General features: G+C 31.2%; 2 protein-coding genes across 2 annotated transcripts; both read right to left on the reverse strand.

Annotated features, from left to right (window-relative positions):
* Positions 1-5,284: 5,284 nt before the first annotated feature.
* Positions 5,285-11,688, reverse strand: LOC101213570 (glutamate--glyoxylate aminotransferase 2). The gene is made up of 14 exons (XM_011657309.2): positions 11,441-11,688; positions 10,008-10,212; positions 9,492-9,557; positions 9,259-9,376; positions 8,801-8,882; positions 8,623-8,710; positions 8,329-8,487; positions 7,706-7,879; positions 7,500-7,631; positions 7,333-7,398; positions 7,166-7,230; positions 6,856-6,947; positions 6,619-6,775; positions 5,285-5,705 (listed from the first exon to the last, which is right to left on the reverse strand). The coding sequence occupies exons 2-14, from the start codon at positions 10,122-10,124 to the stop codon at positions 5,576-5,578; spliced, it is 1,446 nt and encodes a 481-aa protein (XP_011655611.1). The 5' UTR covers positions 10,125-10,212; positions 11,441-11,688; the 3' UTR covers positions 5,285-5,575.
* Positions 11,689-19,125: 7,437 nt separating this feature from the next.
* On the reverse strand, positions 19,126-24,623 carry LOC101220645 (glutamate--glyoxylate aminotransferase 2). Its single transcript, XM_011657308.2, is given in 15 exon segments — positions 19,126-19,424; positions 19,426-19,524; positions 19,724-19,880; positions 19,990-20,081; positions 20,868-20,932; positions 21,027-21,092; positions 21,189-21,320; positions 21,402-21,575; positions 21,800-21,958; positions 22,084-22,171; positions 22,335-22,416; positions 22,848-22,965; positions 23,230-23,295; positions 23,708-23,874; positions 24,366-24,623. Coding segments are annotated over 14 exon segments (1,443 nt in total). The 5' UTR covers positions 23,825-23,874; positions 24,366-24,623; the 3' UTR covers positions 19,126-19,396.
* Positions 24,624-25,304: the final 681 nt, after the last annotated feature.

Below are 25,304 nucleotides of genomic sequence, written 5' to 3' on the forward strand. Positions count from 1 at the left end.
CCAAAATATTTCAAAATTTTGGATTTATCCATTCTTTTTCTTTGATTGAATATAAAAAATGTACTGAATAGAAACAGCTGTAGAGTGGGGGTAGATGAAATGTGTGTTGGAAAATCTTCAACGTGGGGTTACCGCTTCGTAAAGCGCTTAGATATGTATGGACGATAAGAATGGGTCACGTTGGTGCAGCCACTGACACTGTGCTTCTTTATATGGCATCATTTCTTTAACTAGTAAAGTCATTGTCCTGTCACGTCCCTGTTCTTCACATTTATTTTTTAACATTGCTCTCTATGGTTAGTCAACTACTCGACGTTAAATAAGTTAACTCAAGATTGAATGTGGTTTGGCCATTTGGGTTATAATTATTGCAAATTTAAATTAAACATAATATATCTAATTTAGTTGTCATATTTATACACTAATTTAATACTATTTTTATTTAAGTTTGATCTAATTTATTTTAATAAATTGGGTTGACATAGTTTTGGGTATAACTGTCAGTGGTATAATTTAATTGGATGAACAACAAGTACCATCATTTGATTTGCCCACTTTCATATATTTCATTTTAATTTGAAGGCACGTATAAATTTGTAATTGAAAAAAATAATTACATGTTAATTTGTGATTTATCCAAATTTCTCACGTAAATATTAAACAAATTGTATAGTTATTATATAGTAATACCAGAATTTATTGCATCATACATACTTTTAATTTAAAACCATAAACTGAGTTTCATCACATTCTATATTTAAAAACATTTTATTTTTATGTTAATATAATTACACATCCCAAATTTTAAAATTTTAAAATTGAGTAGGTTAAAACATTGTTTTAGAATGAAGTATATTTAAAACATAATTATAAGGCTATTAGAGAATTTAAAACATAACTATAAAGCTATGAGAAAATCATCTTTTTCAATTTGTTACTTTTATGAATTTTAAAAATATTATGATATGAATTTTATTATCATAATGTTTTTACTATTCTTTTTTTAAAAACAGATCCATACATATAAGTCACATAAATGTTGTGGATGAGATATTAATCCTCCCACCCAAATAATTAGAAGAAACAAAAGGATATTGACTAAATCTGAGTAGAAATTCAAAATTAACACAACAATTAATGCCTTGTCTGAACGTAGAGTGTGGAATGCAATTGAAAATTTCATAGGGTTCCGAATCTGCCGGCATCTCCCTTATTTAACAATTATAGTTCACAAATCTTCTAAAAAAACAATTGAAGTGTTAATCACATGCCTTTGCACGCATTTCATGCTAGTTTCTATATCAAGAAGATGAAGAAATTATAGAATTTTGTTGCGTCTACGAGCCCACGCTAACTTATGATAATATGATTCATACATTCATACATTTATGATAATAGAATTTATATCATTACATTTAAAAAATAATAATTAATTGCAAAAATAGTAAATTTAAAAGTTGATAATCATATGATTACCGTCTAATAATCTTCTTATAACTATATAATAGTCATATGATATCACTGATTTTATCATATTCACAATATGTAGAAAAAAAATGTCATTAACTATTGTTTTCTACATGTTTTTGTCATTTAATGTAATTTCTCTTGTTTTTACCATAAAATTTTAATTATTAACATATAAATTGTAAACTATTTTTTTTATTGAAACTTCCTCGAAATATAGTATTATAACAACAGATTTTTTGGTTGCAATGAATATTTTCTGTAATTACTTAATTAGAGTAGTTATTATTTCATTACCTTCTATTTTTATTCCTTTTACCATTTTACATTTTTTATTTTATTTATTATTTTATTCTCAACCTAACCTAAAATATTGTATCCATCACATGCATGTTATCATGATCGAAATTAAAATTAATATACCTCACAAATATAACTCCTTACCATGAATGCTCTTAGTATTTTATTTAAAAAAATATAATTACATTTTTTTATAAAAAAATGCTAATGTTGAATGAAAACTATTAATGTTTTATTTCAACTTGGATTTGTAAAAGTTTCAATTGTTTTCTTCAACTTAAAATATTAAAAAAAACCTATTACCTTTCGTTACTAGTAATGAAGACTACGATCATTTTGTTTTAAAAACCAATTAAAACTAATCAAGATTTATGTAGTGAGTTGATCTGTTCAAGGGATCCTCCAAAGAAAAAAAAAAAAGAAAGATAATGACCATCAAATCAATCGAAAGTGATTTAAATTGACATCCGTCAATTGACAATGATCTCAAATTAAGGGGATATGCATTATGATAATCGATACCAACTCAATTTCAATGCATATACCTACTTTATTTAATTAATTATGAAATATTTTTATCTTTTATGTCAATATATAACAACAATCATGTATTTTTTTCTTTTTTTCATAATGTAATAATGACAGCTACACATTGAACGAATATCATACTACACCTAAAAATAAATATATACAGCAATCAATACGAAAATTATTTAGAAATCATATCTTATAATCCCTTGAAATCTGAATCTCAATACAGTGAATACATTTGTGTTTTGTTTATTTGAATGGAGTTGACTTCTTATTTGAAGGTATTATACATTGGAGAGGAAAGGGATTAGGGGAAATCAACTTTTGTCCTTGGTTAATTATGAACCAACGTTGATGCTACGATGTGTGCATGCTAAAGTAATTTTTTTAAAGTAACATTGGGAAATTAAGGCTGATCTAAACAAATTGGAACACTTTAACTATTTAACTATTTGACTGTTTTCATTTTCATTTTCTTTTTTTTTGGAAAACGAAAGTCATATCAACCAACAATCCTATTAGTCCTGACAACGTTGAAAAGCTAATAGAAAAAAGAATATGTCTAACTCTAAGAGACACAAGAGACAAGTTAGCATATTGGATCTTCAAATTATTGCAATCCCTAGAAAAGTAGCACAACTTTCGAACAACGTCTAAGCAACTACTAAGAGCGGACATTTAAGCATAAAATTACACCGAAAAGAAAACAAGAAAGAGTTGAGGGACTTGACAACACTAGCGGCATCAAATTCAATCCAAAAGCTCTCTAAATCAAGTTCTTTTGCAATATGGTGAAAACTTACGTGCAAAGTAGAGATTACCCCACTTTCTGTTTCCGCTTCCAAACAGTAAAGACAACAATAATATTTTCTTTCGCATTTCGCACAATATTGAAACTTTAAAACACGTGCATCACACCTAGATTTATTCTAGTTATATTAAAAGAAAAATTATCACAAGAGATAAAACTGTCAAAAATATTTACAAAATAAAACAAAATTTTATCTTCTACAAATAATAATGTCTGTCAGATTTCTATCATTAATCGAATCTACAACTAATATTTTAATTTATTTGACAACATCTTACAACATTGACGTATAAAATCTATATGATTAATCTATACTATATATAAAAGTCTAGAAGTGGTTTTCTCTCCCTCGTGTCATGTCCTTGCATTTAGTATAGTTTTATTGCAAGTTTGTATTCAATTAATTGTGGTTTTTATATTTAAATAATTGAGTATTTAACATTGATGTGATTTTTATCTAATTGCTTACTTCAATTAATTCTAATTTTAGAATAATTAGTAGGTTTGGTTTATTTCTTGTGATGGGAACAAGTTTAAATAGGTTTATTTTTATAAAGAAAATGGAGAAGTTTTACATTGAGGAGAAAAAAAATTGGTTTCAATATTAAATGTTGCAATGTGTCATTAATGTTTCGACAGAGAAGTTATAAGTTTTTTTTTTTCTTTGTGATATGAAATAGTTTTAGGTTGAAGGAAAACTTTTTTGTTAAGACTATATAGTTTCTGCGTCATTTATTTCTAGACCATTTAGTTTCTTTATCATTAATATTTTTCTTAACTACAGTTGTATTTCTCACTCTATATATACATACAAGTTCTCTCTTGTAATATAAAATGACAAAAATCATCCTCCTCAACCTTAAAATAGACCAAGGAGCTTTAAAAACCTATGGTTTGTTTTAAGGGTTGGTAGAGCGTATAACTTTGATGGCCAAGAATCCAAGGTGAACCAAAGGAGAGAAGGAAAAGGCCAAAGGGGCCAATGGGAAAGAAAAGTGAAAGCAAAAGTGAAAAACCCAAAACGAGAGGACCAAATAATAATTAGTCAATGAGAAAAATGGGCAAAAAAAAGAAGAATTAATATTCGAGGTTGGTATGTATCATATCATTGAACAATCTCAGTATTACTCGGTGGTTAGGGATGTATTATTGGACCTTATTGGACATTGTTGGTGGTATAAATTGTTTTCTTGTATTTGGATTTTTTTGACAAGGATGACATGAAAAATTAACCATAACCTCAAAACGAATCTATTTTAATTTTAAAGTTTTACTTTTATCGTTTAGAAACTTTTAGTTGCAGTTAATATTATTTTGATTATACTTTGTATTATGCTAATTAATATTAGTTTAATCATATTAGGTAGACCCCACGTTTATGGATCAATTGATAGCAAATTTAAAAAGAAAAAGATGAGTATGTATCGGTCACATAATTTATATCTTATTTAAACTAATAAAAATAGACTTTTGCACGTATCACAACCAAATGTATACAATATCAATGGGTAAGCTTATTCCTATTGCAAAAAAGATACGGATCATTATAAAAAATCGAGATTAATCAACTTAATTTTAAAAATTTAAAATAAAAAATAAAAATAGTTATCAAACGAAACCTAAACTAAACATTCTAAGAGTTTAAGAGACATGGTCAGTGATTTACCATGGTTAAAATCACTTTTTTTAGTCACTTTCGAAATATTATTAATTTTACTAAAAGGAAACTGCCATTAAAGTATATAATTAAAGTTTGAATTGATACTAAAGTAATGTGTCTTTTACTATTCCAAAATCCTTTAAAAAAGTAATCCAACACTTGGTAGGTTTCTTTTCGGTTCTTAGCAAAGGAGTTCACCAAAGACTGCTATTTCTTTGCTTCTCTAATCACTTTTTTTAAAATCAATTTTAATAAAATGATGAAATTGTTCTTGAAAGTATTTAATTAAAATTTGAATTGATTTCAAAGTATGGTGTTTTTCACTGTTCCAAAATCCTTTAAAAAAGTAATCCAATACTTTGTAGGTTTCTTCCCAGTGCTTAGCAAAGGAGTTCATCAAACACTGCTATTCTTGTGCTTCTTTAATCACTTTTTCACAAGTCACATAGAAAATACTTTTAACAATGCTTCAATTTTAATAAAATGGAATTGCTTTAAAAAGTATATAATCAAAGTTTGAAATGATTTTAAAGGTGTTTTTCACCATTCCAAAATCCTTTCAAAAAGTAATCAAGCACTTGGTAGGTTTTTTTCCAGTGCTAAGCAAAGGAGTTCACCAACTGCTATTCCTCTGCTTTTCTAATCATCACTTACAAAGTGCAATCCAATATAAAGAGAAAGTAAAAGATGACATCCAATCCAATATATAACAATAGAGTTCTTATAATAAGGTTAGATATGTATGCTTGCCAAAGCTTTACAGTAATTATATCGTGAATTCGAACCGACACATGGAAGCCGCCTGATCACATTCTTGAATAACCCCTATGGTCTTCATATTCCTCCATGAATGAATCGTTGAACTTCTTGAAACTTGTCATGATTTCAGGCATGTCTTCCTCAGCAGGCAAGATGGTTGTTCTCAAATGGAAAACCCTGTAAGAAAAAGATCAGCCATGGCAATTGACTTTTAAGTTATGCAAGATCATCATGTTCAAGCCAAACTATGTACATTGTCGAGATACAAGAAGACCATATTTAGTTCTAAAAGTAACAATAGTTAGGAAGACGATAAAATTGATTACGAGTGTGTTTGGATTACTTTGTTTAAATTTGATGGAAAAAAATCATTTAAATTTTTTTTGAAGTGTTTGATAACTTTTCAATATGTATTTTTAAAAATATGAGATTAAAAAATAATATATATATTTTAAAAAAAACTCAACCAAATTTTTAGAAAATAGGTTTTTAGCAATTGATCAAGAATTTATTGAATTTTATTAAAAATTTATTATTATATTTTGTCGTTGGAGATTAATTGTAGTTATAATTATGAATTTACATGCCAACATCTTCGTGCCTCTAAAATAAATCCGTGGTTGTAAAATAAAATTGTCTAAAAGTTTTAATACAAATAGAAGATATCGTTTTTAACTTTAATAATTTGAAGATAACGTAGCATTAATTTTAAAATATATTTTTTTCTAAAAAATGAAAATAGATACGTTTCTTCACCGTGTTTAATAGTCTTTTATGGTTATTTGAATTAAGTATAAATATTTATGGTATATGATATAGTCTTTTATGGTTATTTGAATTAAGTATAAATATTTATGGTATATGATTAAATATAAATATTTATGGTATACGATAAATTAAACAAAATTATATATATAAATACTTATAAAAAAGATTGTAAGTGTTTAAATTTTAAACTATGAAAAGGGTTTAAAAGAAAATTTATTCTTTTTTAAATTATGTATATTTTTTTTATAGATAATCCAAAGCTACTGCAAATGCTTATAAAAGAAGAGATAAGGAAAGATTCTAAAAGTACTTATAATATTACCCTTCTTTCTGTCCAAAGCCTGAACCTGGAACAGTGGAGATTCCAGTGGCTTCCAAGAGCTTGAGACAGTAGAAAACATCAGGCACTTTTCCTAACTTTTTAGCAGCATCAATGGCTTTTGGTGGTAGGCGAATTTGTGGGAAGGAATACATGGCACCTGATAAAAAAGTCATCTTGTTTTTTGTAATCTAATACCATAGACATCGAATTCGGAAGAATAGAAGGAAATGAATTTACCTTCTGTGAAATTGCAGATCACATTTCTACAGCTATTGAAGCCATCAGTCATTATTCTCGCTCTTCTCCTCAGAGATTCAAGGATCCCCTTGCTACAATCCCACAAATGATAAACAAAGTTAGTGGTTCCCAAAATCCTAATATGTTGGCGCACATGACTAGTAATATCGCCTTTAGAATAATTCAACAACGTTAGGATTCAATACGGCTGGCGAGTATTAATGGAACTGTACTACTGTAAAATGTGATCTTGCTCAACGTATATGCCATTAAAGAGGTGGGGAAAAGTATTATGTTAAGCTAGCCATACCTTTCTCTAATAAACTGATCATATGAAATGTCACCAGGCTTAGGTGGGTTGACCATCAACCCCATCTGCAAATAAATAATTCAACTTTCTACATGAGAAAATTCAGGTGTGACAGATCTGAATCTGAAGGCTAAGAAACAAACATATAACACATTGAGCTGACTCACAAATATCTGAGCAGGAACATTTGGGCTGAGTGATATAGATGCAACCTTATATATTTCATCGACCGTCTGCAGCATAGGATGGGATTGAAGTTTGTTTACATGAGTATTATAAAAACGCTGAAAGGAAACCTATAGAATTGAACAATAAACTTATGATGTAATCAAACCCTTGGAGGAATGTTGGTCATCTCAAAGTATCCACCTCGCTGTCCACATTCTCCCCAATATCCTTTCGACACGGTATGGAAAGAAATAAGCTGCAGCTCCTTGCTGATGGGTGGGCCCATATCCAGCAATACCTGAGAGATGCAACAAATCAGAGTATGGATTTGAAAACCAAAAAGAAAGTTGAGATTAAGATGTAACCATTTACCTTTCTAGAACTAATGAAGGGGCGTTCATCTTGGTATACATTTTGCTGATAAACCTCATCTCCCAGCAAAACCAAGTTTTCTTGGAAACAGAAGTTTAGTATCTCTCTCAGATTTGCTTCACTAAGGCATTGACCAGTTGGGTTCCCAGGATTTATGATCACCATAGCTCTTACCTAAACAAAAACCAACATACAATACATGAGTTGTCGAGTTATTGCAATGACTTTAACCTAAAGACTTAGGGACATTTGGGCTCAAACTTGAAAATCCTTTCTACTGTATTTAATATTTTGTAACCATTCTCTTACAAATGTATTTGTAATCCATACTAAAATAGTTTCTATCTCAAACACAGACTATTATAAGTTAAAATATTACACCTCAAATCACATTATTATAATCTACAGACTATAATAAATAATGACTAAAATAGCTAACTCAGGCTCCAAACAACTCCTTGAACACACTCGTTGTTATATAAATGTTAATAAGCTACGGATGGAAGATCAACAAAGATGGCTTGGTTTTAAATTTTGAAAACCGAACACTTGAATTCAATTTCATATCAAAACACTGCATAGAAGATTTTGCTTTCACCAATAAATAAGGAAAACACACTCACATTAATTCCCTTGGAACGAGCCTGAGCAACGGATTGGCGAAGGTCGTTAACATCTAGACCCCAATTTGCAGTCTCTTCTAGGTAGTACGGAACAAGCGAACCCCCGAACAGTGCAATTGCGGCTGAGTAAAGAGGGTATTGTGGAACCGGTACCAGAATCTGATAAGACACCAGTTTTAAACTTCACATACAAAGAGGGTAGAGAGAATGAAGAAAGGTATTCACTCAAGTATCAATTTCCGTAGTAGAAAGCAATCACGTTCTCATGGTCAATAAAGAAAATAAGAACAATACCCCATCCCCTGCACCGCGGATAATAGTATTCAAAATCTGCATAACACCTTTACTAGCACCATCAGTGAGGTATATGAGTTCTGGATCGCTGCCATGTGAGCAGTGAACCATAAGCATTTCAATCTTATCAACTTAACTCACACACATTTTTTATGCATAGATATAACATGATTATCACCTTGGATAGCCATCTCGCCTTCCTATAAAGTCTGCTACTTCCTTCCTAATTGCAGGAATTCCTCGGGAATCGCTGTAAGCACCTAGAAGTATTTTGGAAGAATTAAAAGTTAAAACCAATCAATTATATGTATGTCCTTCAAGATTAGAACTTCTATGAAACCAAGTGCTTTCAGAGCTTTCTAAGTCAGTTACACTTCCAAGTTCCGAGTAGTAAAAAAAGGAAATTGAGTAATGGATGCTGTCAAGTTTAGAAAATTTAAACAAAATAAATAAGGTAGACATAAGAAACGGACAAATGTGGTCCTGAAACCTAATGTTAGTACCAGAGTACAAGAAAATTTGAAACTAAAGTTGTGTTCTTGCTGTTATGGTTTCATTACACCCCTTCTCAACAGCAAGATTCTTCAACGATTAAACTGAATCATTCTAACATGAGAAAGAAAATTGAGAAATTACCTAGGCCTCCTGGAATCAATGAGAGATAATGTTTGGCTCTTGCAATAGCATCAGCAGGAAATATTAATCCTACATTAGGATCTTCTAACAGGAAGGGAGCTTGGCAAAGAGCTACAACCTGTCGAATAAAGAGAGGTAGTTTTATGCAGACATCGGAACAGGGTTGCATTCAGTTTCAAAAGAAATAAAGAGATCGGACATCAACAAACATGGAAGTGGCTGTAGCAACAAACCTGACGTGGAAAAGTCAATGGCTTCTGTCCAAGAGCATGAGGATTCCCAACATTTGTGAAAATAATCTGCAGATATATTTGAGATACAAGTGTATAAGCTAGACTATCAAATATACCAAGTAGAAAAGTTACTAAACAAGGGTATCAACCGGTCTCAACGATGCAATGGTAACAAGAAGATTAACTTAAATATAAATCAAAGATCAAATTTCCAAAACTTCGAGGATGGATAGAGAAAGAGGAAAAGAACGAAAAGTTCAAATGGAATTCTGTTTAATCAATTTAAATTGGATCACGCTAGTTCACTAATGGAACAATGGATAAGTAATTTGACTCATGAGAAATGCCAAGTTTGTTTCAAGAACGATGCAATAAAGCACAGTAGGGGAGAAAGTATTGATGAAAGTAAAACATAACAAGTTGACCATACTCCTTAAATAATCAAAGGTAAATTTCTTAAGAGCAGATAAGGAACTATATGATTGACAGAAATATATTTAGACGAAAACTTAATACCTTTTTTCCTTCCTTCTGAAGCTCAGAAGCTCGCAGATATAGTTCTCCTCTGACAGCATACTGAGCTTTTTTCACGTTTTCATTAATCGAGTCATAGTCTAGTGCCTTGCGTGACATGGTGATGTACTTGACTTGTTTAATCTATTACTCCAGTACAAGCAAACAAAGCTAGAATTTACCAACCAAAGAAGAATCTGCCCTGAACCTGAAATTTACAAGAGAGTGAAATGTAAGATAAACAAGAAACCAAATGCACAAGTCCTTCAAAGCTCTTAGGAGGGTAAGAAAACATGGGCCTGATATTACAGCTTTTCATGTCTTTTATCACAGATTCACACAAAGCATTGAGAATATACAAAATGATTAATATATATATATATATATATACCCTAACCTATGTAGCTTAACCATTTAAATTTAGTCCTAGCTTAATATGTTTAGAACTGATTCTAAAATGGTTAAAAACACTTATACGATTTGATGGAACATGGTCTTAACATTTCAATGAAATCAAAATTCGTAAAATTAAATATTAAATTTATTTTCTAGTGATTTTGAACGTAACAAAGTAACTGTATATCTTGTCAATGTAACTCCCGTTTTATAATGGCATTTCTTTTTCCGCTTAATATATTAGTTCACATTCTGAGTTTCGTGAGTCAAATTGATATCTAATCCAATGCACCAATAGGAATGTTGATAGTTTTATGATTTACGTAAATGAATCCGCAGAAAACATCAGTAAACTTCAATCGATATACTCCATAAAACTTCAGGCTACTCGTCTTTCACCAAGAACTACGACTGGAAGAAAACTAAAAGTGCACAGTCGAAGGCTCAAAAAACATCCATTCTTCCAATATGAGAAGATAGAAAAAAGTGAACAAATGCGAGTGATTGATAACAGCAATATAAATGAACTAAATTGGCTCATAGCAGTCTAATCTATGTAAAAGAATAAACCAAAAATCTCATAGCTCTTTTGATTTCTGAAGTCTTGCAAAGGAAGAACTGCGCATCGATACAAACGAGGAAGAAATCCACAAACAAACAACACAGAATAGCATGAACTTTCACTAATGATCAAAACCCACCAGAATTAAGACAGCTAGACTACTCCAGCAAGCCACAGATCAAGAAAAACTAAAACAGAACAAATAAATGACTAATGATCAAAACCCACAAAGAGTTAAACTAACAACATCACATATTCATTCAACAATGGATTCATAACGCAACAATAAGCAAGAAATTCAAAGATTAATCATAAGAATGCAAAGGAAACACTATCAAATCCCAGTGAAAACCAAGGATGATTTAAAGAACTAGATGAGTAATCAGATTAAAACAAACAACTAAAGATGAATTTATTTATGATTAAAAAAACCGGAGATGGGTTCAATACGGTATGGCGTAGGGAGGTCAAAACTGACCTTTGTTGGAGCGAATCGCTGCAGAAGAGAGGGAAACTAGTGAGGAAATGCAGCGATACTCAACTGACACACAAAATTGGGACCCGGGTCTAAGTGAAAGTTGGATATTGGGGAGGCGGAATTATGTGGCAATAAAATTGAACGTAACGATGCATCAGAGCCACTGAAAATTCGAGTATGGATTTTCTTTTCCATATTGGAGAAAAAAAAAGAGATAAAGTTCATGAAACTATTAAAAGTGTGGCGTAGCTTCATACAGAAAATTTAGTTTGATAGAGTGATGAAATTTGGTGGCTATGTTTCTTTGGCTCGATGGTCAGACATTGGACAAATGAAATCAATAAGTAGTGGTGGGCGTTTTTCAATATTCTTTAAAAACAAAAATTTAATGTGAACAAAACTTATAGAAACCTGACAAAGTGAGATACACCCTTATGGTGAGGTCAAGAGGCAGAGAACCATATAGATATCCTTGTTAAAGCCTTTTTAGTTAGACAATGAGATGTGATGTCCTTTAAAAAGAAAAAAATAGTTAAAAGTTTCTTGCATAATTGATATTTTAGATACAAAAAATCATTACATGTTGGCTCAAAAGGTGTTAGTTTTATGATTGTTATGATTTGTTTGGATTGATCTACCGAAAAAAAAATGTTTTTCAATAAATTAATTTTTGTTTAAACTATTTTTTCTAAAAACTTGTTTAAAATACACTTAAAATTTTATTTTGAGTGACTCATATACTAAAAAAATATTTATTTTAAAAAAATTAAATTTACCTTATTTTAAAGATCTCTCGATTCGTTCTTCCTTCAAAATAGAGAGGAGTTTGGGATCCTCTTTAAGTAAATTATCTTAAGTTTTTCTATAAAAAGTTGACTTGACAAGGAATCATCAAATGAGTAGTTTTTTTTAAAAAATAATTATTTTCGTGCTTTTGCAATAGTCAAGAGAGTGATTTTCTTTTAGTTCAATGAGTGAGGTAGAGATATTTGAAAATGTAAATGTATGTCTTAACCAATTTTCGCCTACTTGGTAATTTGATTTAATACATTTGATAAAAAAAAACGAGGCTTACATTAATTATGTTAATAGTGGCTTGTGAACGTAATGTTCAAATCTAACATCTTTTACTTATTTTAAAAGGAGGACTGAATTACTTCTCCCATAAATGAGTTATTTGGTTAACTATGGAGGTGACCTATAATTTGACTATAAGAGTTAGACAAATCAATCTACGAGATGAATCAAAATTCAATATGTATTCTAAGTAGGAGTGTTCATGGTTCAGTTCGGTTCGGTTTCAAGCTAAAATTGCATCGAACCGTAAAATGAAAAAAAAAACCTCATACAAAATCAAACCAAACCGGACCGCATAGTTTGGTTTAAATTCCATAAAATTTTAGGCCATTAAAGCATTAAATTCTACAAATTTTTCCTTTTTAATAGATATTAGTCAACAAACGTAACCAAGTTTTAGAAATAAAACCTTTATGAATACTTCTTTAAATTTATTTAAATGAAGTAGTTCAGTTCAGTTTTAGAATCAACTTAAAACATTAAATTAAACTGAACCACATAAAAAGCGGTTTTTAACACAAATCGTACAGAACTGAATACAAACAATTTCCATTCGATTCGATTCAATTCAATTTGTCAAATTAGTTTGGTTTTCAAATATTTTATGAACACCCATACGTTAAAAGTAAAAGGCATGGACTCAAGGTAGCTCATGTGCCTTGTGAAGGCCAACACTAGCCGAGCTGCCATGATGGGCAAGTTTTGCTTAATTGTTTTAAACACAACCCATGTACTTTGATTTATCAATTTGTAATGGCAAGTTAAAATAGTAACAATTAAATTAATTATAAAAAAAGATTAATAAGTAAAAAATGGTTACAAAATTATATTTTATAAAATAATGAACCAAACTTAACATATACGGTGCAATAAAAACGTTATCCGTTCTTCGTTGATTAGATCTTTAAATTATTATTAACTTGACGGTTGGAGAGTGTCCTTAGCTAAGTACCATACTAATGCTATATTTTATTGTTTCTTTTTTGGATAATTGTCCAATTCATTCTAGTAATTGCAAATTTACAACTAATACCAAATTTCAATATCAATAACTTGTTTTCAAGTTTCACGTTTTATGTCTATTTTTGGTTGATGCCAAGGTACCTTCAATCTTTGATGATGATGATTTTATTTTACTTTTATATTTATAAAATTATTGTTTGTTTTCTCCAAAGTTCTCTTATACTTATTTGAAGTAGAAATTTATTAAAATATAAAAAGAAGGTTGAGATCTAAAACAACTCATTATTTAATTTGAAATGAAAAGGAAAATTTAAACAAATAAGTACACGTTTCTCAATTATTAAAAATTTTAGTCCTTTAATAAATTAGAAACATTCAATCAAAGTTAATGATACTAAGACAAAATTTAAAACAACGAAGAAAATAAGCGTGAAAGTTTAAAAGTTTGCAATTTTCTGTTAGATACATTTTTTGAATTAGTAAAATAAATTAAAATATTTATAAATTAGAACAAAATTTTATAACTAACTATCAAACATTTGATATGAATATAAAATTTTGGTATAGTTTGTAAAAATTTTTTTGGTTAAATTTACTATTTTTACTATTGTTATTTATTTTAACATGCTGTTAAAAAGGTGTCCAAAATACCCTATTTTAAAATGTCATTATCTCTACGAAAACATACGAATGTTAAAAAACGTCATCCTTTACTGGATTTTCAATTTGTACCCAGCAGATAAAATGGCGCCTCAGTACTAGTCATCAGAGTCGGCGACATATCGCTCCCTTCGGTTTTCGTTCAGAAACCCTAGCAAACCCCTCAAATCCTCCCAAAGTTCACTGTCGTACTCCATCAGATGTTCGAAGCTAAAGAGACTAATGGTGGGCGATACTAGTGGAATGATCCTTTCTATTCAATTTAAAACTCTGCTTCTTCATCGATCTCGATACCAATCACTAATCTCCAAGGCGAAGAAAATTGAATTGCAGCAGAGGCCAGATTCTGGTATTGTAAACGCCTATCTTCTATTTATTCTTGTTTCTTTTTCTACATGTTAATATACAACCCATGTCAATTTAATTGTGGATGCTTTTGTAAAAGATGCTGATATTTAATTAAATAGGAGGAGACTATTCCAGTGGTTAATAGATGTCGCATCACACTCTCTAAGGAGTCTCAGTTTGAATTCATACATTTCTTGCATTGACACCTTATTTTTTCATAATTATTTGTGTAATGTTTTGCAACTTCTAAAAATTGAAAAACCCAATTATTTGTACTCAACAGAAAACTTATCCCTAATTTTCATCCAGTTCATCTCGTTAAGAGGCCTAGCAAATAAATATGTTATATTAATTTTATGCATACTCCATTTTAGTTACGTTAATTAACATTTTTAAAAATTCAAATGCAATTTAAAAATGAAACTCATATTCAATATCAAATTCAATATTGAATTCGATAAAGACCCCTAGCTTTATCTCAAATCTACCAAACCCTAAACTATTGTTTAATATAATGTATTCAAATTTCATCTAAATTCATAGACTATTTAAATTTTGTATAATTTTCTAATTGCAATAAAAAAAAATATACCTACATATACATATGCACTAAACTATACATATATATACATTGCACATTACACATTAAATATACATATAACACATAAAATTATACTTACATAAAAATATACCTACATATACATATACATACACCCTAAACATATACACATACACATTAAATATACATATAACACATACACACATAAAGTTATACTAACACACACAATAAACATATACCAAAAGCTACTTAACGAAGTCCGTATTCTTGTAGTGACTAAAGCAGTAACGAGATGTCAATCTAATTGAATAAATCCAATTTGAGCAAAGAAAAAAAAAACTAGCTACTTCAATGTATGACATAATTCACTAATCTAATAAGATAGTGCCTTGAGTGAGATATTGTCTCCCTCCTCTTAACGCTCAAAACTACGGTTGAGGAAATATCACACACAGATTGTAAACAAATATAATTGCACAACATTGACAAGATCAGGTTCCATGGATCAAAATCACTCAACAAAACAAAACATAATGAATTAGCCAATCTAATAACAAAGGAAAACAAAATAACAAAATCAATAACCCTACCTTACCATGTAACAAAATTATTATAAGATTATTAATATAACAAAATCATTATATTTTTTAATTAGTATACCTCCTACCTGGCTTCAGTCCTAACATTTGACATAATTGCTCAGTTGGTAAGCTTTCACTAAATTAAGTCAAGTCACATTGTGTACCTGGTACACTAATTTCCTCCGTACCAAAATTACTATATCTTTTACAACTGTTTAAACTTTAACAACTGGTTTATTTATTCTTTTAAATCTACCCCATTTTTATCATTAATTTGAAAAAGAATATTATTTTTGAGATTAATTCATAAAAGAGTAAAAACGATAGTAAATAGTAAATATGGTAGCAAATAGAAATTTTGAAATGGTCTGGAAGATAATTAAAAAATATAAAATTAATATTTAGTAATTATTAACATCAATTTCGAATTATCAAGAAATGACGTTGAGATTGAGGAACTTCAAAATTACACGAACTTAAACATCATAATTTGGGGATTCTAAATTTCACATTTTAAAGAAAAGTGGGACGAATAGGGAAATAAAATAACGAGTATTTCTATTAAGCATTGGGAAGAGAATGCTTCTAGTTGTAGTAAATTGCATTGAAAAATCAACGAAGAAGCCACTTTACTAGAAAATGAGGCGCACGGTTCCATAAAAGAAAAGAAGTTTTACTATAAAAGAAGAGAGAAAAGTTTAAACCATAGCATTCCCTTAGACAGATTTGTCAATTTTAAACTTCTTTTTTCCTATTATCTTCATTAATTTTAAAACTTTTATTTTTTACTTATCACCAAAAAGAGAAAAAAAAATCATTCTCATTTAGTTACCTATATTTTAAGTTTGTTTTATTTCAGTACATGAATTTTCAAAATGCTTCCTTTGTTTCCTCAAATTTCATGCTTTCTTTTGACCTATGTAGCTTCAAACTTATCAAAGTGCATGCCCTTATTACTGCCTCAGTAAATTCTTTTTTTTTTCTAATAACAATATATGGGGTGATGAAATGGAACTTCTAAGAGTACAACTTTATGCTATTTGAGGAGTCATACTGATTTTGGCTTACTTCATTTACAAAGAAAGGTTTGATAAGTATGATTATTCTGGTAAAGTTTATATTAGAGTTAGTTATCCTTGCCCTTCAGTTAGTTCTCTAGTTACTTTCTAACTCTTGTAACAGTGGCTATATCTTTGCCATCTTTTGAACCCAATAAATTAACCCAATAGTTTATATAAAAACCAACATTTTAATAGATTAGGTGACAAAATAAAGTAAATTCAAAATTCAAAAAATATATATATATGATTATTTTCAAAGATATTTAAGATTGTAAATGAACTGAATTTAAGAAGTTGATAACAAAATATAGAAGCTCAACCCTATAAAAAAGAATAATTAGAAGGTAAAATTTTGGTTCTTCCTGCCCATCTGAATGGCAGAAACCACCAGCTTTGACTGGCTACGTTTTACAATCTCTATACAGTGCACCAACTAAGAAAAGAAACGAACAAAAAAAAGAGAAAAAACAAAGATTGGAAAGGGTAATAGCTAAAGTTAAGAAGCCATGGAGCTGTTATTCAATTAGCCCTTTCGACATGTCGGCTAAAAACAACCTCTAAGTCGGGAGGCTTGAAGAATTGGCGCACGTTGCCGTGGTTGAATTTCAACGAAGATTTAGGCTTCTTAGGGGCGGGTGGGCATTTGGAACCCGATAGGATCCGGCATTCATCTCCAGTAGGCGTCGGCGGTTGGTCTTCATTGTCGCAATGACTGTGTTCTTTGTTAATGGTGAGCAATAGAGGAGGTCGTAATTGAATTCCAGTAATGACCCATTTTTCGGGGTCAAATTCGAACCCCATGTCCTTACGGAAGTTTTCTGAGAACGGCATTAATTTTAAAGGGATGGTGGTGGTGGTGGTGGTGGTGGTGGGAAAAGGAGAGAAAGATGAAGGGAAGTAATATAGAAGGAGGGGAATAAAGAGAGGAATAAAAGGAAGTGAAAGGGGAGGTGGAAAGTGATCGAAAGTGTTGGTGCTGTGGATTTACAAAGAAGAATATGGAAAGTGACTTTGGCCTAATTTTAATTTGCTTTTTGTTTGTTGCAGCTAAAGAGGAGTGTTTTTCTTTTTTCTTTCTAGAAATCAAGAAACAGTTAATTTTGGAGGCAAAGGTTTAGGAATAGTGACAGCGGGAAATTGAGATACATGCTTTATTAGATTCCTTGCCCAAAAGGAGAGAGATGGGAAATTCAATGAACATCAAATGAAGGGAAGCTGACCCCAATAACCAAGTTGACTTAGTTTCGCGCTTAAATTGAAAACATAAGTAGTTGCATGATGTTGACATGCTTCCTAAAAATATTATTAAGACGGTTAAAAATGTTTTAGAACGCACTTAAATATAGATTGAATAACCGAGTCGATCGACCAAACTGAAGTTAAGTTAGTCGTGTCGGATTGAAAAAAATCAAATAGTTAAAATGACCTAACCAACTGACCAACTTTTACTCATCGACAATCTAGGTCGACTTCAACTTTTATTAAATTGACCATAGTCGGTTCATGAACGATTTGGTCAAAAGACCAACTCCGATTGAACAATGGTCACTCCTAGTTTCAATAAATTGAATTTTTGTAGACACTATAAAAAGTATTTCTAATGATGTTTGACCTGCTTTAGATCTTGGGCTTACACATACGTATTTCAACACTATTATGAGAGTAGTTATCTAGAAAGAACTATCATTAGTGTGAAATCTTTTATAATGCTACCTCTGTTTATTTGTCATATTGCTTTTTAAAATAGTGTGGAGCTAATAGCAGTAAAAGAAAATATTCATGAGAACAAATATCAAGTTAAACAAAGGGAGGATGATTTTCTTGTAATGCTAAAATAGTGTTTATATAAATGATTTTCTTGTAATGCTAAAATAGTGTTTATATAAATGATGTGGTAGCAACGATGATGTTTGTCAAAGTAAAACTTGAAAAAAATGGCATTTAGATATGTCGACTCGCCACCTAACAATCAGTGAGAACATAATTCAAGCCTAGCAATGAAATGCCCAAACTCAACAAACCAAATATAACAAATACAACTGTAAGAATGAAATCTTAATCAATTAGAGTTATTAAAAGTAAGAATTTAATACTACAAAATTAAAAGTTAAAACTAACTAAGTTACTGATAGTAAAATGTAACTTTTCCCTGTTTCAAAAAAGAAAAAAAATATAACTTTTTCCCGCTTAAAAAAAATGGTTAGATGGAAAGTTGTGAAATTTGCAGAAACGGTGCAAGAAAGTTACTTATCAAACAATGGAACAAAATAATTGCTAAATATAATTTTATACATAAAAACTTTTTTTTTTTCAAAAAGAAAAATAATTCAAATTAAAGAGCTCCAATTTTCAAGGTGAGTTATTCTTATTCCAAAAAAACAAGCCGGAGGAATCTTGCAATTTGTAGGTTTCTTCCCCGAGTGCTCGGCAAAGTAGTTTATCAAAAGCTGCTTTTCTCCCCTTATCCAGTATTCCATATTCCTCACCTTTCAGATTTCAACAAAGTCCTTCACTCAATTTCCTCATCATCACTTACAAAGTGCAATCCAGTATCAAAATTCCAAAGAAAAAGAGTAAAAGATCACATCCAATCCAGTAGAATAATTAAGTTCTCATAATAAGGTTAGAATATGTATTTCTTGCAAAAGCTTTACAGCAACTGAAGAGTATATAGCGAATCCAGATCGAGCCAAGGAAGCTGTCCTGATCACATTCTTGAATAACCACTATGCCCCATATTCCTCCATGAATGCATCATTGAACTTCTTGAAACTTGTCATGATTTCAGGCATGTCTTCCTCAGCTGGTAAGATTGTTGTCCTCAAATGGAACACCCTAAAGGGAAAAAGAAAATCAGCCAATTCCAATGTCCAAACCAAAATGCATGAATAGAAACTAGTATATGGCCGAGATAGGAGAGGATCATGTTGTGGTTTTTAAAGTAGCTAGATGGTTCGGAAGGCAATGTAGTTGATTATTTAACCGAACAAAGACTTGTCGATGGAGAAATTTAGTAAAAGTACTGATAAATTACCCTTCTTTCTGCCCAAATCCTGAGCCTGGAACAGTGGAGATTCCAGTGGCTTCTAAGAGCTTGAGGCAGTATAAAACATCAGGCACTTTTCCTAACTGTTTGGCAGCCTCGATTGCTCTCGGCGGGAGTTGTATTTGTGGGAACGAATACATGGCACCTGTTAACAAATTCACTTGTTTTTTTAATCTAATATCTCATAGCAATCTAATCTTGGAACTGAAGAGGCAAAAGAAAAAAAAGAAATGTCGTAATGACAAACATTTTACCTTCAGTGAAATTGCAGACTACATTTTTGCAGCTGTTAAATCCATCAGTCATTATTCTTGCTCTTCTCCTTAGTGATTCAAGGATCCCCTTGCTGCAATCCCAAAAATGGTAAACTACTGTTTATTTACTTGGAGAGTTTGTCATTTCAATTTTTTTGTTTTTGTTTTTGTTTTCCTGTTTTTGAATCAGTTTTTAATTTTTTGTTTATTAAACACAAAAAACATATATGTTTGGTAACTGATTTTGTTTTATGTTTTTGAAAAATAAAATGTAATTTCTTTAAACAAGTTTTTTTTGAAAAATCACTTTTCCTACATATTTTTAAAAACAAGTTTCTTGTTTTAAAAGCAAAAAAGTAAATTAGTTACCAAACCTGTTTTTTAAAATTAATTTTTTCAAAAAAAAAAAAAACAGAACAAATGAGTTGTCAAACAAATCTTTGTAATTTTTAGTTAAATGTGTTCATGTATACCAACTTTGGATTAACTAAGGTCATGTTTATTGCCAATTTTGTTGTTAGTTCTGAAATTTATGCTTCTACCGAACTTTCTTATCATGGTTTTCATAGTTTAATTTTTAAAGTAACGTTTGGATTCTTAGTTAAATTTGAAACAACAAAAACAAGCTTTTCAAAACTACTTTTTTCAGTTTTTACCACTTGAATTGGGTTTTAGAAAACATTGATAAAAAGTGTATAACAGGACAAAATACTTTTTGAGTGAGAGTCGTGTTTATAAGCTTAATTTCTAAAAACCAAAAATCAAACGGTTGTCAAACAAGACCCCAACTAATACCCCAATAATGAAATGAATTCTTAAAGAAACGAGATATAGCCATTAAAGAGGAGGGGAGGAAATATATAAGATGCTAGCCATACCTTTCGCTAATATACTGATCATATGAAATATCACCAGGCTTGGGAGGATTGACCATCAAACCCATCTGCAAAACATAAAGCAACTTTCTGTTTGAGAAATTTCAGGTGTGCTACATCAAAAGGTTAATAATAAACATACAACAAATTCAGTTAACTCACAAATATCTGGGCAGGAACGTTTGGGCTGAGTGATATAGAAGCAACTTTATATATTTCATCAACCGTCTGCAACATCGGACAATCAAGATTTACATTGAGTTTCATAAAAATGCTGAAAGGAAACCTAAAAAATTGAGCAGTGATCTTATAAAGTAATCAAACCCTTGGAGGAATGTTGGTCATCTCAAAGTATCCCCCACGTTGTCCACATTCTCCCCAATATCCTTTTGACACGGTGTGAAAAGAAATAAGCTGCAGCTCATTGCTAATAGGTGGACCCATATCTAGTAATACCTGAGAGATACAATGGATGATATCAGCAAGTTGAAAACCGGACCCAAAAAAACTGTTGAGACTCAAACATGACCATTCTACCTTTCTAGAACTAATGAAAGGGCGTTCGTCTTGGTATACATTTTGCTGATACACCTCATCTCCGAGTAAGACCAAATTCTCTTGGAAACAGAAGTTCAGAATCTCTCTCAGATTTGCTTCACTAAGGCATTGGCCAGTGGGGTTGCCAGGATTTATAATCACCATAGCTCTTACCTAACCAGAAACCAAAGAATAAGGCACAAGTTATTGGTATGGCATCAACATATAAAGATATAAACAGACTCAATATATAAATGTTTAACGAGCTACAGATGCAAGATCAACTAATATTCCTTAGTTTCTAAATTTGAGAACCGAAAAGTGCTAATCATGTTTTGTATGGAAAAAATTGCATACAGATTTTCGATTTCACCAACAAATATGGGAAATGGACTAACATTAATTCCTTTGGAGCGAGCCTGCACAACTGACTGGCGAAGATCGTTAATGTCAAGACCCCAATTTGCAGTCTCTTCTAGGTAGTATGGAACAAGAGAGCCCCCAAAGAGTGCAATAGTAGCTGAGTAAAGAGGGTATTGTGGAACCGGGACCAAAATCTGATAAAGCATCAATTTAAACTTAACAATGTAGACAGTGTGATGCAAATGGAGAAAAGCTATTTGAGTAACATATTTTGCAAGAGAAAGCAATCAAATTCTCATGATCAGTCAAGAAATAGTACCCCATCCCCTTCACCACGGATAATAGTGTTCAATATCTGCATTACACCTTTACTAGCACCATCGGTGAGGTATATGAGTTCTGGATCACTGTTATGAGAGCAACAAACATCAAGCATTTTCTAACTGTTTTAAAAGATACATATTTTTAAGTGAAAGGAAAATGTTTTAAGTGCTTAAAATGATTTTCCAAACAGGTCCTAACTCACACAAATGGTAAGATTCGAGTAGATATCATCATTGTTTTTATTACCTTGGAGAGCCATCACGCCTTCCTATAAAATCTGCTACTTCCTTCCTAATTGCAGGTATTCCTCGGGAATCGCTGTAAGCACCTAGAAGTATTTTGATAGGATTAAATGCCAATCAATTATATGTAGCTTCTAGAAGATCCTAACTTCTATGAAACCGATTTCAGAACTTTCTGAACCATCTGTACTTCCCAGTCCCTCCATGTAGTAAATAAAAGGAAATTGAGAAATTGGTGTTGTCAAGTTTATAAAACTTTAACAAACTAAATAATGTAGACTAAGAAAAGGATAAATGTGGCCCTGAGACCCAATGTTTATATGTAAGATTTTTGTGGTCATAGAGAAGTTTGTATTTACCAATGGTGAAAATATTACAGAAAATAAAATTTGAAACTAAAGCTATCCTATGTGTCCTTGATTTTATGATTTCGTGAAACCCCGTCCTTCCCAGAAAGATCGTTCACAATGATTAATCCAAAATCACTCTAACTTATGAAATCAAATTAAGAAATTACCTAGACCTCCCGGAATCAAGGAAAGGTAACTTTTGGCTCGTTCAATAGCATCAGCAGGAAATATTAATCCTACATTAGGATCTTCCAACAAAAAGGGAGCTTGGCAAAGAGCAACAACCTGTATAAGTAAGAGATAGGAAGTATTTATGGTAACCATAGGAACAGAAGTTGAAAAGAAACCAAAAAATGGTTAAATACAAGTTTAGTTCCTGAACTTTTAGATTTGTGTCTACTTAGTTCCTGAATTTAAAAAGTATCCTATAAGTCCTTCAAGTTTTAGATTTATGTCTATTTGATTCCTAAACATTCAAGAATCTATTAGATACACAATTAAAAGTCGATGGATTAAACTTATAATTTAACCAACAAAAAAGAATCCAACCTGACGCGGAAAAGTCAATGGCTTCTGTCCAAGAGCATGAGGATTCCCAACATTTGTGAAAATAATCTGCAGAGTTTTTGAAATTGTGAGCATTACAAGTGTTCAGGCTAGAAGAGTTACTCTGAATTCCAAATATCCCGAACAAGGTTGAAACAGGAAATAAATACTAGGTGTGCGACCAAAGTCCCCACCTTGGCTAGATAACAAGAAAATCTTACGTATATAAGTAGGAGACAATACCATCATTGGTGTGAGACGTTTCAAATGAACCTAAAAACAAAGTCTCTAGAGCTTATGCTCAAGTGGCTAATATCGTATCATTTAAAAGATGCATGCTAAGTTTATTCCAAAAACTTAGTAATAAGTCACAATAGGATAAAGCATTGATCAAAGGTAAAACATGACCAATTAAACAAACTCCTCAAACAATCGATATACAATTGACAGAAATATGATTAGATGAAAATGAACTTTATACCTTTTTCCCTTCTTTTTGAAGCTCAGAAGCTCGAAGATATAGTTCTCCTCTAACAGCATACTGAGCCTTTTTCACATTTTCATTAATTGACTCATAGTCTAGTGCCTTCTGTGACATGATGCTTTATTTAACCTCTTGTAGCTGTTACTCCAATACAGGCAAAAAAGCTGCAATTTATCAAACATAATTTTTAGAAACAAAACACCAAGACCTTATCAAACATGATCTAAAATATATGCCAACCTATCCATTTAATGGTTAGCTCAAGCATTTGAATTTAGTGGTCACTCGACATGGTATCAGAGTGAGAGGTCCACTTTGTATCGACCCTCCCAACCAATATACCAGTTCACGGATTGAGTTTCGTGTATGGTATGAACATCTAATCCCAAAATATGAGAAGTTTTATGTTGCTTATGATAATGAATAAGAGGAAAACAGCAATAAACTCCCATTAACAGACCCATAATATTTCAAGCAACTAGAGTCCCTTCTTCCAATATTGCAAGATCAACGAAGAGAACAATGTCCCCGAAGCAATCTAATGCATGCAAAATAACAGACCAAAAAACTTAGAACTCTTTTAATTTCTGAAATGACAAATTAACACGAAGATTAGCAGTTAAACACAAACATGCATGCAAAGAAGATAATTTACCAAATGGAAACGAAACACTCCCTAATCGAATTCAGCAGTAAAAGGAGAAAATGGTGATGAGTAATCAGATTAGGCGAAGAACTTCGAGAGGGGAAGTCGTTAGGGGGTGCAGCGATATTCGAATTGGGAGCAGGGGCTCACTATTTTAGATGGATATTCGAACGTAACGATGCACCAGAACCACTGAAATTTGGAATGGAGATTTTTCAATATCGAAAATTTGAAGAGATAACGTTGAAGCAGCTAAAGTGTGGCGGAGCTTCAAGCAGAAAGCTCAGTTTCGATAGACTACAGAATTTTGGCGGTTCTGTTTCTTTGGCTCAGTTGTCATATTTGGAGTTTGGACAATGAAATTGGCAAGTGGCGGGTGTTCTTTCTTTTAAAAAAATGTTAAATTGTAGTAATAATTGTCATTATATCTTCAAACAAAACTTTCATTTGTCAAAATTTGATCTTAAATTTAACTTTGACACAATGTGATGTCCCATATGAGTGATAAATTATATGTGTGTGTTTCAAATTTATAAAATGAAACCATATTATAGTAGCATGATGTTCTATTGTATTTTTATCCTCATTTTAAATAATAACATATATCGAACAACTAAGCAGATGTTGAAGTGAGGCCAAAATTCTCCTTTGCAAAAAGATATTACCAACTAGGAAAGTCATCCCAACAACAATGAGATTGGGCTCCTTCACAACCCAACAAGCAAGCTACCAAGGAGCATATTATGTGATCTCATATGTATAGAACGATCATCTTGATTGTCGCATTTCTATGATCAAAATATCATCTACCACCATCCTCCTCATACAATTAGATTGTTGTCCAACTATCTAAATTCACCGCTAAATGACAATTGTCCAACATTCACCATTGCTAAGATACCATCCACTTTCATAAGAAACTCTAAAAAGCAATCATTCAAAAGTTCC

Source organism: Cucumis sativus, chromosome 5, assembly GCF_000004075.3.
Source record: "Cucumis sativus cultivar 9930 chromosome 5, Cucumber_9930_V3, whole genome shotgun sequence".
Classification (NCBI taxonomy): Eukaryota; Viridiplantae; Streptophyta; class Magnoliopsida; order Cucurbitales; family Cucurbitaceae; genus Cucumis; species Cucumis sativus.